At 50.3% G+C, this 13,679-nt stretch overlaps 4 protein-coding genes across 4 annotated transcripts; all 4 read left to right on the top strand.

Annotated features, from left to right (window-relative positions):
- Positions 1 to 3,045: 3,045 nt before the first annotated feature.
- RAM1 (CAAX farnesyltransferase subunit beta RAM1) lies at positions 3,046 to 5,019 on the top strand (the record flags this gene model as incomplete). The annotated part of the gene is made up of 7 exons (XM_041699759.1): positions 3,046 to 3,557; positions 3,700 to 3,855; positions 3,911 to 3,985; positions 4,046 to 4,173; positions 4,225 to 4,342; positions 4,394 to 4,672; positions 4,743 to 5,019. The coding sequence occupies 7 exons, from the start codon at positions 3,046 to 3,048 to the stop codon at positions 5,017 to 5,019; spliced, it is 1,545 nt and encodes a 514-aa protein (XP_041552812.1).
- A 2,601-nt stretch (positions 5,020 to 7,620) lies between these two features.
- APUU_21049A (uncharacterized protein) lies at positions 7,621 to 8,363 on the top strand (the record flags this gene model as incomplete). The annotated part of the gene is made up of 2 exons (XM_041699758.1): positions 7,621 to 7,645; positions 7,942 to 8,363. The coding sequence occupies 2 exons, from the start codon at positions 7,621 to 7,623 to the stop codon at positions 8,361 to 8,363; spliced, it is 447 nt and encodes a 148-aa protein (XP_041552811.1).
- Positions 8,364 to 9,340: 977 nt separating this feature from the next.
- Positions 9,341 to 10,988, top strand: APUU_21048A (uncharacterized protein; the record flags this gene model as incomplete). Its single annotated transcript, XM_041699757.1, has 3 exons — positions 9,341 to 9,758; positions 9,822 to 9,890; positions 9,952 to 10,988. 3 exons carry the CDS (start codon positions 9,341 to 9,343, stop codon positions 10,986 to 10,988), a joined length of 1,524 nt encoding a protein of 507 aa, XP_041552810.1.
- Positions 10,989 to 11,366: 378 nt separating this feature from the next.
- APUU_21047A (uncharacterized protein) lies at positions 11,367 to 13,580 on the top strand (the record flags this gene model as incomplete). Its single annotated transcript, XM_041699756.1, has 1 exon — positions 11,367 to 13,580. The coding sequence occupies one exon, from the start codon at positions 11,367 to 11,369 to the stop codon at positions 13,578 to 13,580; it is 2,214 nt and encodes a 737-aa protein (XP_041552809.1).
- Positions 13,581 to 13,679: the final 99 nt, after the last annotated feature.

Raw genomic sequence — 13,679 nt, 5'->3', positions numbered from 1 at the left:
TGTCACAGTGTGCTATCTCCAAGGACGGAGGACAAGAAGGTGGAAATAAGAGCGAAGGGAGACAGAATGGCGACAGGCGAAAGCGAGGTCGTACAAGAGAGAAGGGGGAGCTGGAGTGAATTATGACTACGAAGCCTCAGGGAAAAGGCTCTCTCGGAGGAGCAGAAAGCCCAGAATCCGGGGGTGCGAAAGAGAAGAGGAGGGCACGGCGATAGGATGAGCCCATGGCGGGCAGAGAGCGGTGGGGAGCAAAGCAGCGGTGAAGCGGGAGGTGCGTGAGCCGGAGATACGCTAGGGGATCCTGGGAAGGAGTTATCGCTGGCCATATGGATCAAAGTGGGGGCCCTGCTTGGCCTTCGAGTAAGACCGTGTTGTCGACTCTGGCGAATTGTTAATGCCACGCGATGGCGCTCATCGTGGCGCTTTCGTTGGCCCAAACTCGCCTTTGGCTGGCGGACGAGCACGAAACCTGCCTGTTGGAGGCTAGTGCTGGTCGCTACGTCTAGATTACAGATGGCTGTGGCCAGGGTTGAGGCGATGATGGGCCACTAAGGCGTCAAGCTCCCAGTCCCATGATTTCCCATCACGATCTCGAAGAAGAATGGGCTCTCGGAGCCACGCCGGGAAACTCTGACGAGAAAATAGACGACAAAATTGGTCCGTGGTGGACTGGCGAGCTGCCCACAGGGTACACGACGGAGAGGGCGTTCGGCTTCAGTTGAAAGTGCTGAGTGCCGACAGGGCGGCATCACTCTTCCAAGTACAAGATTCCTTCGGTGTCTCATCTCTGCAGCGTGAGAATGTTTCGAATGCCACCGTCAACATCCCCCAGGCTTCCATATATTCGAGACTCGAGCAAGAGAGCGGCCAGCGTTGGTTCCATGGCGCTGAGCGGGCTTGCCGGGCGAGGAGACATGGAACGAAAGCCTCGGGAGAGGAAGATCAGTGGAAAATCATCGCCTCAGATCTGTTGAGGCCGGAGCGCTCATCATTGGAGCAAGGCCGCCGATCCGAGGCCGTGGCAATAACTGGTGCCAGCGACACAGCCTGGCCCGGATGACCCCGCCGCTGCCTCTGAAGCACAAGGTTGTTGTCAGCACGGCCCTTGTCAGCCTGCTGTGAGTGTGACAGGACTCATCGGAGTAAATCTGGCTGTCCGAGGAATCGCTATCAATAGCCCTTGGGAACTACATTCGAGGCAACTGCCGCCCGCGTTTCCTCTATTTTATTTTATTTTTTGTTTATTTTACGATACAGCCGAGCAGAGTGGGAACAAGTTTGCGTCCTCTCTACAGCAGAGAAGCACAAGGTTGGAGTCATGTATGTCGAGTAAGATACGCGTCAGTTGACGTTTACCAAGCTAGACACTGCCGATAATCAGTGAATCACCAAATCCTCAATCAGTAGTCAATCATCACTGCACACATGTAGCCCCATTGTCAACAAGGTGGGTGACGTCGCACTAGCTCCAAACTTCATTCGCGCGCTACTGTACGGCATCATCCGTCCGAAGTTCGGTCTCTTTTGGGTCTATTTTGTCGCGATGGCCGGGCAGATGATTATGGCGAGGTAAGCGACAGCTGATGAGGAGATAAAGTATGCTCGTCTCACTATCACGCAAGTATGAGATCCTTCCGCAGCTTGTGACTGCGAGATGTAACTCAGACGCACTCGAACATTGAGACAGACTTTCTCCCCCATTCTTTTGCCGATGTCAACAAGCGCTGTCCTTTGTCGTGCGGCTTTGATATTCCTTAGCGCCGTCTTGGTGTAAGGGTGAAGTGGCAAAGGTCATATTCTCCTCATTAGGGTTCAGGCGCAATCGGGGATCGATTGATAGGTCATATCTTGCTTCTCAACCAACATGCAAGGTGTAAAGTATACCAGCAAGCTCCTCCGGAGATTGACGCATCCCCTCGGAGCATCTCAAAGGGGTAAAAAGCCCAGTGCAGTTGGAAGCAAGATACAAGCCGAAAGGAGAGTTTTCTGCAGCCGTCGAAACCTGGAGGTTCCCCACCTTGGTGATGCTGGGCGAATCGAGTTTCTGGCTGTGATCCTTGTCGATTCAATGGATTCTGGCTCGCAGAAAGACCCTCTGCAGCTGCAAGCCATCGCACAACCTGTCCAACGCGTTTGATCTCTTTGTTGTCCGCGAGCTCAGATTCAAGCAGAAGCACTGAGAATCGCGATCAGAGCAACGGGCGGCTGCGACACCAAGACAGAAGTGCTGTATCATTGACGGCTCAAGGTCGCAATTTTCGGGACACTCCTGATAATTGGCAGTAATAAGCGTACGACTAATAACTTTAAATTTTGACTGAGTTATGCAAGCCATTCCAACTGTCACGTTAGTTGTTTGTTAGCAGCAAATAGACTACCGGTTAAACTCGCACTGGCCTTGAGCAGCAAGGTTATCGAACTCGCGATGATCGAAGACGATGAGGAATGCTTGTCATGATACAAGGGGGGAAAGTTTGACGGCAAGCATGCTCTATCGAAGTCAGATCCCGATTCTGGCAACTCAGACGCCTGTGACAACTGACAAGGCATGGCGGGCTGTGCGATTGTCATTATGAACGGGGCTGGGAGATGGAACGTCAGCTGTATCCAATTCCAAGAAGGGAGACGCTGATCTTTCCTGCATTTGTTCGGCAGAACTGGGATCACGGGACCTGTCATGGCTGTGGCGGAACGTGAGAAAGAGCAAAGACCAAGCATCGTCTTACGGACTTAGTCACCAGATATTTAGATAGACTATGAGAGCTCCAGATTCCACAGTAGTATTCACGGTTCCCTGGTACTCGGTATGTGAGAAGCCTGGAATTGCGGGACAAGATGGTCTTGCGCACTTGGCTGGTTCGCCTGGCTGAGGGGCAGTTGACGATTTGGTCAGCGGAAAAGAACAATGCTCTCCACGTCCATTGAAGCAACAGAACAGACAATACCTACAGCCATCTACAATAATACCACTAATGATTACCATGAGTGGCGGCTCAATGGGGAATTAAACCAGCGCTTTTATACATTTCTTCACTCCATAGGTCCATGCCTGTCGTTGCTGCTACGGGGAAAAAGCGTCGAAAGGTTCGATTCCCAGCAACCAGCCACCCGGCTCAGATAGAGAAGCCGCAGTCGAAAAGAACACAATCCAATCTACCGACAAGTAGGAGTTTCCCTCTAGTTACCGCTCCCAAGTACTATTTATCGCCAAAACAGAGAGGCAGAATGGCGGAACCACATCCCGCTATCCCAGCTCTCTTCTCAGAACCGCCTGTGGTCCGTGACAAGCTCATCACCGAAACAACTGAGCAACAGGACGAGACTGTCAAAAAATGCGTGGAATTCTTAGCGGGCTCCCACGGAAGCCAAAAGGGCCCATTGAATCGGCATGGCGTGTCTCCGCTCTTGCGGGATGAGCACATTGGCTACCTGTATGATTCTTTAGAGGACTATCCTCCTGGTTTCGTTGCAATGGATGCTAGTCGGCCTTGGATGATCTATTGGGCGCTCGCAGGTCTGAGTCTTCTAGGAGAAGATGTCACTAAATATTGTGAACGGTAAGCAACTGCTCGGTTTGAATTCCAATGTTGCGCTTGCTTGCAGGTATCACCTTGCCTATACGGCGGCGGGCTGGGCCCAAGCCTTCCAACACCGCTCCTTGATTCAAGTTCATTTCTAAACCGTTTCCCGCCTTCTCAGTGCAATCTCTACTATTACTCCCATGCAAAATCCCACAGGTGGGTTTGGAGGGGGTCATGGCCAAATATCACATTGCGCATCAAGTTATGCTGCGGTGTTGTCTTTAGCTATGGTTGGTGGTGAAGAAGCGTTAAATCTCATTGATCGCCAAGCAATGTGAGATATGACCCCGGCCTTGAGAGGGGATCATAGCGTTCTAACAGCAACATAGGTGGGAATGGCTCGGAAACCTGAAGCAGCCAGATGGAGGAATCACAGTTTTCGACGGTGGGGAAGAAGACGTGCGGTAATTTTGCCTTTTCCATCTTCATGTGTGCTGGGCTCATTTGACTAAATGCATGATTAGAGGCGCCTACTGCGCGATGGTGATTATCTCGCTCCTGAACTTGCCACTCACTTTGCCCCCTGAGGCCAAAGCCCGAGAGTATGGCTTGCAGACATTCACAGATGGCCTCTCAGAATATCTCTCTCGATGTAGGCTTGGTCCACCCCTTGATCGGCGGATGCAACTAATAGATGTCTCAGGCCAAACTTTCGAGGGTGGAATCTCCGGAAGCCCAGGCTCAGAAGCGCATGGCGCCTACGCATTTTGTGCATTGGCGTGTCTATGTATCCTTGGCCAACCCGAAGAGACTATACCCCAGTAAGATAGCTCGCCCTTCAAGGGGTACCAGCGCGCTGACTGATGAAATAGATGTATGGATGTGCCATCACTCCTATCCTGGCTTTCTGCTAGGCAGTATGCACCTGAAGGAGGGTTTGCCGGCAGAACCAATAAGCTGGTTGATGGATGTTATAGTCATTGGGTTGGGAGCTGCTGGCCACTCATTCAAGCTGCACTAGATGGAGCCCAGAGTGCTGGAGGTCGCCCACGATCTGCTGTTGGTAATCTTTATAGCCGAGAAGGGCTGACGAGATATATCCTGGGTTGCTGTCAGTCGAAGAATGGCGGGCTTCGCGACAAACCTGGAAAGTAGGTTGAAATTTTGGCATGATTATGGCACCGTTATTATTATAGGGATGCTAACTTATCAACCTTGAAGACACCCGGATTCATACCACACATGCTACACTTTGACCGGCCTCAGCTCCGTTCAACATTATCACTATCATACCGACTCAAGCCCCATCTCTGACGTACAGTTATCGTCCGCATTTTCATGGAGATATCGCCCTGCTCGAGACTCAAATGACGGAGTGTCCGATGTTAGCGTATTCGATGAAATGGACCGCTTGACAGCGTTCCACCCCCTATACATTATTCCTCACAAGTCTGCGGAAAACATGCGTCTCTGGTATGAACAGAAACCTCTGGATTGAAACACGGGGAGTAAGAGACACTTGAATATTACGACAAATCAGGCGCACGAAGGGAAGGACTACAAAACTGTCCGTTAGTGGGATGAGATATAATTTCCGAATCAAAATTTCTTTTGATATTCTCTGTACAGTAGCCCGCAGAAGTAAGCACCAGCGGCCCTCATGTCTTTTGGTCATGCAGGCAACACGACTAGTAGTTATTATTTGAGAATGACAAGAGCCACGCGAAATGAGGTAACAGACCTGGATGGTAAAGCAAGGGACGGAACAACGGAGATATGTTCTATGTATATCTATCTAAAGTGCCTGTGTGATATAATATAAACCTCAAGGACGGACTGTATGTCTGCTGGCATCTGGTGCGGCGGCAGTCTGGTCCCTAACCGGACCACTCAGTCCTTACCACCAACCAAGATCCCATGCTTTCTTTTCTTTTTTTTCCTCCATCACCCCTTCATTTCCCCAACATGGGTTCAGACAGCTTTTTCACATGTGTTCAACAGCAGCACCAACTCAGCTTTCCATCATCACGGATTGGATCCTGACGCATAGTAAGCTCGTCTTCGCTGTAACGAGTAAGCGCAGGCTCAAAGCACAGCGGATCGGAGGAAAGGCTCCAAAGAAACGGGGGAGGATTGGGGGGATTCAATCGGAGAGGCGCTCGATTCACGTCATCATCGCAACGCCGCAAGATTAATTTCTTGACGGAGGGCAGGCTCGCACCAAGCACAGACTTTAGCACAGGAGTCTGCTGCAGCCCGTCCATCCCGAAGGCAAAAGGAGAGGGATCGGGCCTGATCCATCAACCAACACAGGCTGGCCCCTGCTAACGGTGAATTGAAACTTCCTGGAGATATCAATAATGGTCAATGGAAAGGATCAAGCTAACACCGTTGCAAGGTTTTAAGTCTTCTCATCCTTTCCGCCTCGTGTCCGGGGCGAGAAAGTGGCATGGGTTTCCCCGCTGCGCAAAGCAAAGCGAAACTGCCAACTCATCAGTGCATCCGATGCCTCCCTGTCAACAAGAGGAACCAGCCCTGGCTGGGCCAATCTGCTCTTGACCCACGGGTGAGCGATCCAGGACTCCTCCGGTTTTCCACACTGCTAGTCTATCGTCCCACCCCGAAATAATGTCGTTGAGAGACGAGCGCCAAACATTATTATCCAACTTGGGAATGCTGCCGCTTCCCTGATTCCCCCTGGAGTTGGATCCCAGGACATTCGTATTATACAATGATCGGCGCCAATTTCATACGGTGTATGCTCGCAACTAAAGCCCACCTAACGAGAAAGTCGCGCCTCAACAGGAAGCGGAGAGGGCGTTTTTCGGTTTGTGAGCCGAGCTAAGGATGAGCATGATCGTCTCATTCACATCAGTCAACCAATACCAACCGGCGCAATTAGGTCCCATTGCGATAAATCAAGGACTACAATGGATATTGTCCTGAATCATGTTCAATTTGGCCCCTTGCCATACGCTCTTAATTGTCTTTGGACCCTCAGGGATCCCATCCGGGGACTTCAGCCAGGGCGTCTCTGCGCGACATGAGCCATTTTACTCGTCGTGGCTTCTTATTGTCTGCATTAGCGGGCTCACATGAAGCTATTCCTATTATAATTTCTTGCCATGCAGGAATTTCTTGACTGCTTAGGCCTAAGGTTGGGGTGGTGTTTTTATGCTTTTGTCCCCTCTGCGGGGTCTACAAAGCCACCTTCTCATACCTCGCCATGAGAGGAATCCTGAGAAGGGGAAAAATTAGAAGGCGTTCACTTTGTGATGATTGGAACCCAGGGAACCGGCACTTGCCCTGCACTACTTCTGAAAGGCCGAGATGGCCGAGATGACCGGGAAATCCTGAGCACCATGTCAATCTTCGCCGCCTAGATCAGCGGCGAATTACACCGTGGCAGATGGGTCAGGACATCCTGATCTTTATGCCGAACCACTGGCTCCAAGCCATGCCAGCACATCATGGTTTCAACCTCCAAACAGAAAGAAAGCGAGACGATTGAAGCTAGGGAACTTTAGGACCGCACTGGACCATTGAATTTCTCCTCTTGTCCACCGACTTGGTGGAGAAGGCCATTGGGCCGGTTGGAAGCCGTTGCTTCTGAGTCCGTTTTATTATTTTCCATTATTTTTCTTTGATCTTTTTGTCCTCGATATTTTTGTGACTCTTTTATTATTGCCCTTAACTCTTGCCCGCTGCTTTATGAACCCCACCTGCTTTATTTGAGCTGATTATACCTAACTGACGTGATGGCCGTCGCCGACTTTTTCTTTTTCTCTCCTCCGCGAGTGCAGGACATACTGTCGTTTCCCTAGGGTTGCTAGCCTCATATCCCCTGTGGATTCTCACCTCTTTGCCTCAAATTATTTATCCTAAGCCTCTTCCATCCATCCCCTGCCGCGGATCTTTCGCTGTTGCAGAGAAACGTGGCCGTTGGGCATCAAACAAGCACCAGTTAATATAGGGCTTGTTTCAGTATCCTTGGGTGTTTGCCGGGATCTCGTGCAGTATCAAGAAGCCCGAGGCAGCGAATACTGACCCAACCTCGTCGTACGCCACGCGAACCGTTGGGCATCTCCTTGTCGTCAAGATGTACTACGTTCTCTACCTTGCAAGTATGTAGTTCGTCTATTTTTGTTTGACGTCCCTTCACGCCAATATTCTACCCCAATTGGACTCCATAGGGTCCTGCGCCTCATGCTTGGGAGGGTTGTTGATTGCCTTGTCAACATTGCCCTCTCCACCGCACGATGCAATCCCTCATTTAGATGGGAAATGTGCAACTAGGAGACCCATCTTATCTCCTGGTTTTATGATTTGTTGACCTCTCGGGGAATTGTTGTTATTGGCGTTTCATACTGAGGGATTCGTCGCCTAAAATTAGTTCAACATCCAATAACCATCTATGTAGGTCTCTGTCGGCGCCGTCACTGGCCAGAGCCGCTTTACGAATCCTACGCCAGCGCAACCGGGTACACCTGCATCGTCCGCGTTAACAATCGCGAGTACCAAACGGACGTCGTTTGCGCTTCCGAGACCCTTGCTCGTGAAAACGCAGCAATGCGGGCCTACCTCATCTGTCGCAACTTCTCCGTCAATGACGGCAAGTACCCGGCTGGCCACGACCACGGTGGAGTCGCCCAGGGGATACCTGTGGCCATTGGCAAGGGGAGAAGATCCCGCTACCTAGACGATATCGACATGTCGGCCAGCGAGGGGAGCAGGAGCGGAGGAAGCAGCCCTGAAAGCTACGAAGGGGAGCTTATGGGCCGTGATCGACGATCCATTGGTCCGCACCCCAGGGCGTTTGCTTTCAGTCGTCGCGCCTTGTAGTTTACCTCGGCCGAGTGTTTGGACCCTGCCAATACGGGATTCCCCAGATAACGCCACTTGGCACAGCAGAGATACAGGCGAAGCTTTGCGCTGAGAGGTGATGACTGGAAAAAAAAATCGTGCCTTTTTTGACTGATGCGAGACGAACGACGCCAAATTTATGACTGATGACTTACGACATAATTTGAATATCCTATAGACTGAGATACTTTTTTAGTTTACCTTGTTTAACCCTCCTTTCCGGTCTCAATGGCTACTTTATCTGTCAGCGTTCGTCTCTTTACTCTCGGTGGCCGAGAGTGATGAATCTGGTCTGCTGGCAGGTTCGCAGAGTCCCAGAATGTATACATGCTTAATTCCTGCATTGTGGTGGCCAGCGATCATTTCCCCTTCTTTTTCTCAGCGAGTTAGCGTCAACCAAGCTTTTGTCTGCTTCTTATATAGTCTGATGCTTTCGGCAAATGATAGGTATATTTCGCATGATTCACAAGCATATCTTCATTCAATGGGCTTAGACGCAAGGTCTGTCCATAGCAACACCCATTGATTGGACTCTTCATTCAAGGCCTTGCAATTCACATACAGCTGTATATTTTTCAACATGTGATCTATATTTGGATCACCCCCAGCGTCAATGGGCCAGACCAAATTCCCAAACCGGAAAGCGTGATGTCGACGCGCGGCTGAGTAATAATGACATCACGCCTGTAAGCTCCCCCGAGCCAACAACTTGGAACTACACGCCGACAAGCATAACCAATTCATTTTATTTAACATCGCGAAAGAAGAATCACATTTACAGAACATAGACTAGACACCCAGGGATGCTAGAGAGTTGATTCCTGCTACCACATCCCCACTACAACCGAGACACCGGCTGCCAGTCACTCACCACCCCCTCTTTCCCGCATACTTCTCCGCGTGAAGTAACAAGCAATTACGATAACGAAAACGTACATCCATTCTGACCCGGAAAGATGCAATTGGCATTCCGGGGCCGTTACGCTTCGGCGGTAACGCGGGGCTTACGGACGGGAGGAGCAAATCTCACTCATACACCTACTTCACGGCTTCAAATTCCCGGCTTTGACGCTGGGCGAGGGTTACGCCGGAAACATATGCTATCAGGGTATCAAACATGGACTCAGAGTATACTAGATGGGCCATGGAGCCAGGAGAAGATGCCGATTGGGGCTGAGAGGCGGTATCTGCATTCATCTTTGGATACTGGGCCGCACCGACAGAGCGCGACGGTAGAGCAGAAGAACCGGGCAGGGTTGAGGGAGTCGGCCTCGTATGAGAGAAATGGGTCCGAGGAAATCGAAGAGGACGGCAGAGCCCGGCTACGGCGAGAGAGGCGGCCCAGGGATACCTTTGATCAGGAGGCAGAAAAAGGTAAGTGGCCTGGGCTTCTTCTATATCATTGAGAGGGTTGGACGAATGCTCATATCCGGCCAGGAAAGCTATTGACGACGCCATCGAGATTGCTGAAACTCATAATTCCATTGCCAACAGATCATCCAAAAGGTGAGTCTTGTTTTTTTTATGCCCCCATTTGGTTTCTAAAGAGTGTCTGACTCCCCTTTAGATGTGGAAACAATAGCCATACTTATCCACTCTCAACAGCCTCTATCGTACTTGGAACGGTTGATCCAGGCTGAGCTAACCTCGATCAAGGATGATGACGGACGTCAAAGACAACCGGGCGTGTCGTTTATAGCATTCCAATTTGAAGACCATCCAATCCGCCCACGGAGAGTAAAGAGCAAGGGAGCCAAGGACTCTGCCGACCCATCGAAGGAAATGGAGGTAGAAGAGGTGGCGGTCGCAGACGATAAAGGCCGGGGTCACCCTGAGGAGGTGAAGCCGCCCAAAAATGAGCTCGATACATATAGTTCTCTGCAAAAGGCGCAAAATGGGGATAAAGAGCAACGGTATGTGCGCTGGTCACACGCGACAGAGATTGGCGATTTTATACGAGATGCTGCACGCGCAGGGGAGTTTATTGTAGCCATCGAAGGCGCGCCGTTAGGTATGGACCAGATCAGGATAACGGTCCCTTCGTTCGAGGAGCGGTCTCACTACCTTCGCATGCGCCTGAGGAAAATATCGGACCGGATTCGTACAATTGCAGAGATCAAGCATGAATGCGATAAATTGGCACACCGCGGCGCGCAGCGGGTGGCCCTCGGCGGCTTCGGAATACTGGTAACCTGGTGGTGTCTTGTTTATAAACTCACGTTCGGGACTGACTTGGGCTGGGATACAATGGAGCCGATTACATACCTGGCCAGTTTGTCTACGCTGATGGGGGGCTATCTTTGGTTCCTCTACCACAACCGCGAGATTTCATACCGTTCCGCACTGGACTTCACCATCAACGCGCGTCAGAAGAAACTATATCAGCTGAAGGGAGTGGACCTGCAGCAATGGGAGAACCTGATCTACGAAGGGAATTCTCTGCGGAGGGAGATCAAGACCATTTCGGCCGAGTATGACACAGAGTGGGATGAGAGACTGGATGAGCGAGATGAGCGTGTTGTTGAGGCCTTGAAGCAAGAGCGAGACCAGAACAAGGGCAACAATGAGAAAGGCTCAGACGACAAGGGGAAGGGAGATGACTGAGAGCCAACTGCTGACTGTCGAATTGACTTCTTTTCTTTGTATCCTTTAGACTTTATTGTATATAGCACGCGGTTTGTACACTAGGTCCTATTTTCACCGGAACACATTCATTTGCCAGGATCGCTGAGATGGCTGAGCCCCATGTCTTAGAATTGGGCGTTTCTTCTCCAAATCAGGACTGTTGTTTTGAGCTAAATTCACTCTTTCCTCCAGATCACTCTTCACCAACATTTCATCCATCGTTCGCAACTTCCCGCTCCTTTGATCTCTCCATCACCCCATCTTCCTTCCTCAAATTCCACCCCATCGACTTCCCATCCAAGTCTTTCCCAGAGACTACAAAGTCCTTTCTGCTCTAAAAATTAAACTCTGCTCAAGATGGACAAAGAAACAGCCGCCGACCCTGAAACCGTTCCCTACGGCTTACCCCCAGCGTCAGACTCAGACAAAAACCCACTCCTATTTATCAACTTGGCAGATCTAACCGCCGCTGAAGAAGTCAAAGTCATAAGTGACATCCATATATCCATCAAAGACACCGACGGAAACGGGCCGACGGCATCGATTCAAGTATGGCGACCTCCGAAGTCAGCATTCCTTCAGCCACTGGCACATCAACACAAATACGTCGTCAAAAAGTACTTCAAAGATAGCAAGGCTAACCTCTACGGTTTTGCCGTCCTTGCACATCGGGCAGGATACAAGTTTATATTCGTTGCGGACGACTACATGAGACGCGAAATCAGGGGAAAGATAGATCCCAGCGAAAGGGTTAGGTCCGAAAGTTATTTTGGCGTGATGATCTATATTGAGCCCCTGATCCCGCAGGATGGTACCCAGGACAATGACCATATTCGTGTTTTTGCTAGACGATGCCCGTTAGGCAAGAAAGGAAACCGCAACATACTCAATTCAAGGCACAGCGTCGAATTCCTTGATATCCTTGAGCATGACTGGCTGGACATTTTTGAGCAGTTATTCAACTGGGGCGTCGAACTTCATGATCCTAGCAGGGAGGTGTTCACGCCTAATACACGGGCGACGACGGGGCGTGACGAATTCAAGGCTGCCGCCGAGGAGGCACTGTCCCAGAGCACGCCGCTACCAACTGAACTTGTGAGCCAGGTTGTCGACTGGCTGTATGATACTGACAAGGAGGTCTTCGGGATTCCATCTTTACTTCGCGAGAGGGAACTGAATATCTTTCTTCTTTTCCCGTCAACTGATAATGAGCGGCAGAACATGCAGTCGGCTATTCAGCAGCGAGTGGATCGATACATTGAACAATTGAAAAAGAATCATGAAGAGATGCGCCCACCGAGAGGAGATAACGCAAGCCATGCACATTCAGGTCCTGTTCTCCAACAGGACAAAGATACTGAAGATCACGGAGGAGACGATGACGATGGCGAAGATGGAGAGGAATTGGATTATCCAGAATACCCGGACTATACGGACGATAGTGACAACGGCGGAGATGATGTAGACAGCGAAGAAAGCAATGAAAGCAATGAGAGCGAAGAAAGCGAAGAAAGCGAAGAAAGCGAAGAAGACGAAGACAGTGAACTGAGCGGGGAGAGCTCGGACTCGGATTCGGATTCGGATGATCAGAGTGACAAGCAGTTCCATGCCCGTTGTCTTAGATTTCCAAAAAAGCTAACGGTGCGCCTGATTCCCTGGAAATACGACCGAGTCGCCAGCCGAATCGATATAGAACGGTACTGGAAACTCATACATGCGCGATTTATATGCCCAGTTAACTTTCTCCTATCACCGACTGGTCCAGGAGATGCCTTTCTAGAGCCAGATTCGATGCCCCCGACACCCTTATTTGGGACTGTTTATCACGGTGGAGGTGGATTTAAGTTTATTTCGCGAAACAACGTTGGACGGATGGTTCGGTATGCGATGGTTTGCCATTGTCATATGCACCGGGCCTTCGAGTTACAAAAGGAAATAAAAAGAGATCAGCGTTTAAAGCTCCCTGTTCCTGAAACAGAGCTTCTATACCAACCTGAGCAACCCCTTTACCTGGCTTCACCACTGCGGAAGATTGATCCCAACCATAATCATCACATGGCGGTCACCCTGGTCTTCTTCATGGCAAACAGCCTCACGGCCGATCAAAAAACGGAGATTATTAGCGAAGTCGAAACCCCAGGGGAATGCGAAGCAGATTCTGGTGTCTTTCCCAAGTCATGCCGTATGATACCTTGGAAAAACGGCGACAAGGGGACTGCAAACGGGAGCCTGGGTGACATCTGGAAGGTGTTCTGCGAGCTACAGGAGGAGGGTTGTCAACTGCCATACTTCTTTGCTGATCAGCAGTCTGCAATTGACAGGACGGTTGTTATTGTTGACAAAGACCTTATCTCCTGGAAATATGAGAAGGCGAAGATATGCGAATTCACGAGCAGCGTAGGGGATCCTAATCTTAAAGGGCTACGGTACAGCCGGATTAAGGGGCGTGAAGCATTTAGCATATGGGAGGACATGAATAATAGGGAAATTGCATTTGAAGACATTTTCGAGGATGAAGGTCAGATACGGAATTACCCTAGAACTGACTTGAGAGGCGCATCACGCACCTGATCTCGTCTTGTGGTCCTTCTGCATCATCTTCATACAATATTCTACTCGAAGGCAAGGGAGTGTGCACATTCAGTTATATGGCCACTACTTTTGTCGACT

Source organism: Aspergillus puulaauensis, chromosome 2, assembly GCF_016861865.1.
Source record: "Aspergillus puulaauensis MK2 DNA, chromosome 2, nearly complete sequence".
NCBI lineage: Eukaryota > Fungi > Ascomycota > Eurotiomycetes > Eurotiales > Aspergillaceae > Aspergillus > Aspergillus puulaauensis.
The sequence above is the reverse complement of the archived record's forward strand: the minus strand, read 5'-3'. Positions and strand labels throughout refer to the sequence as shown.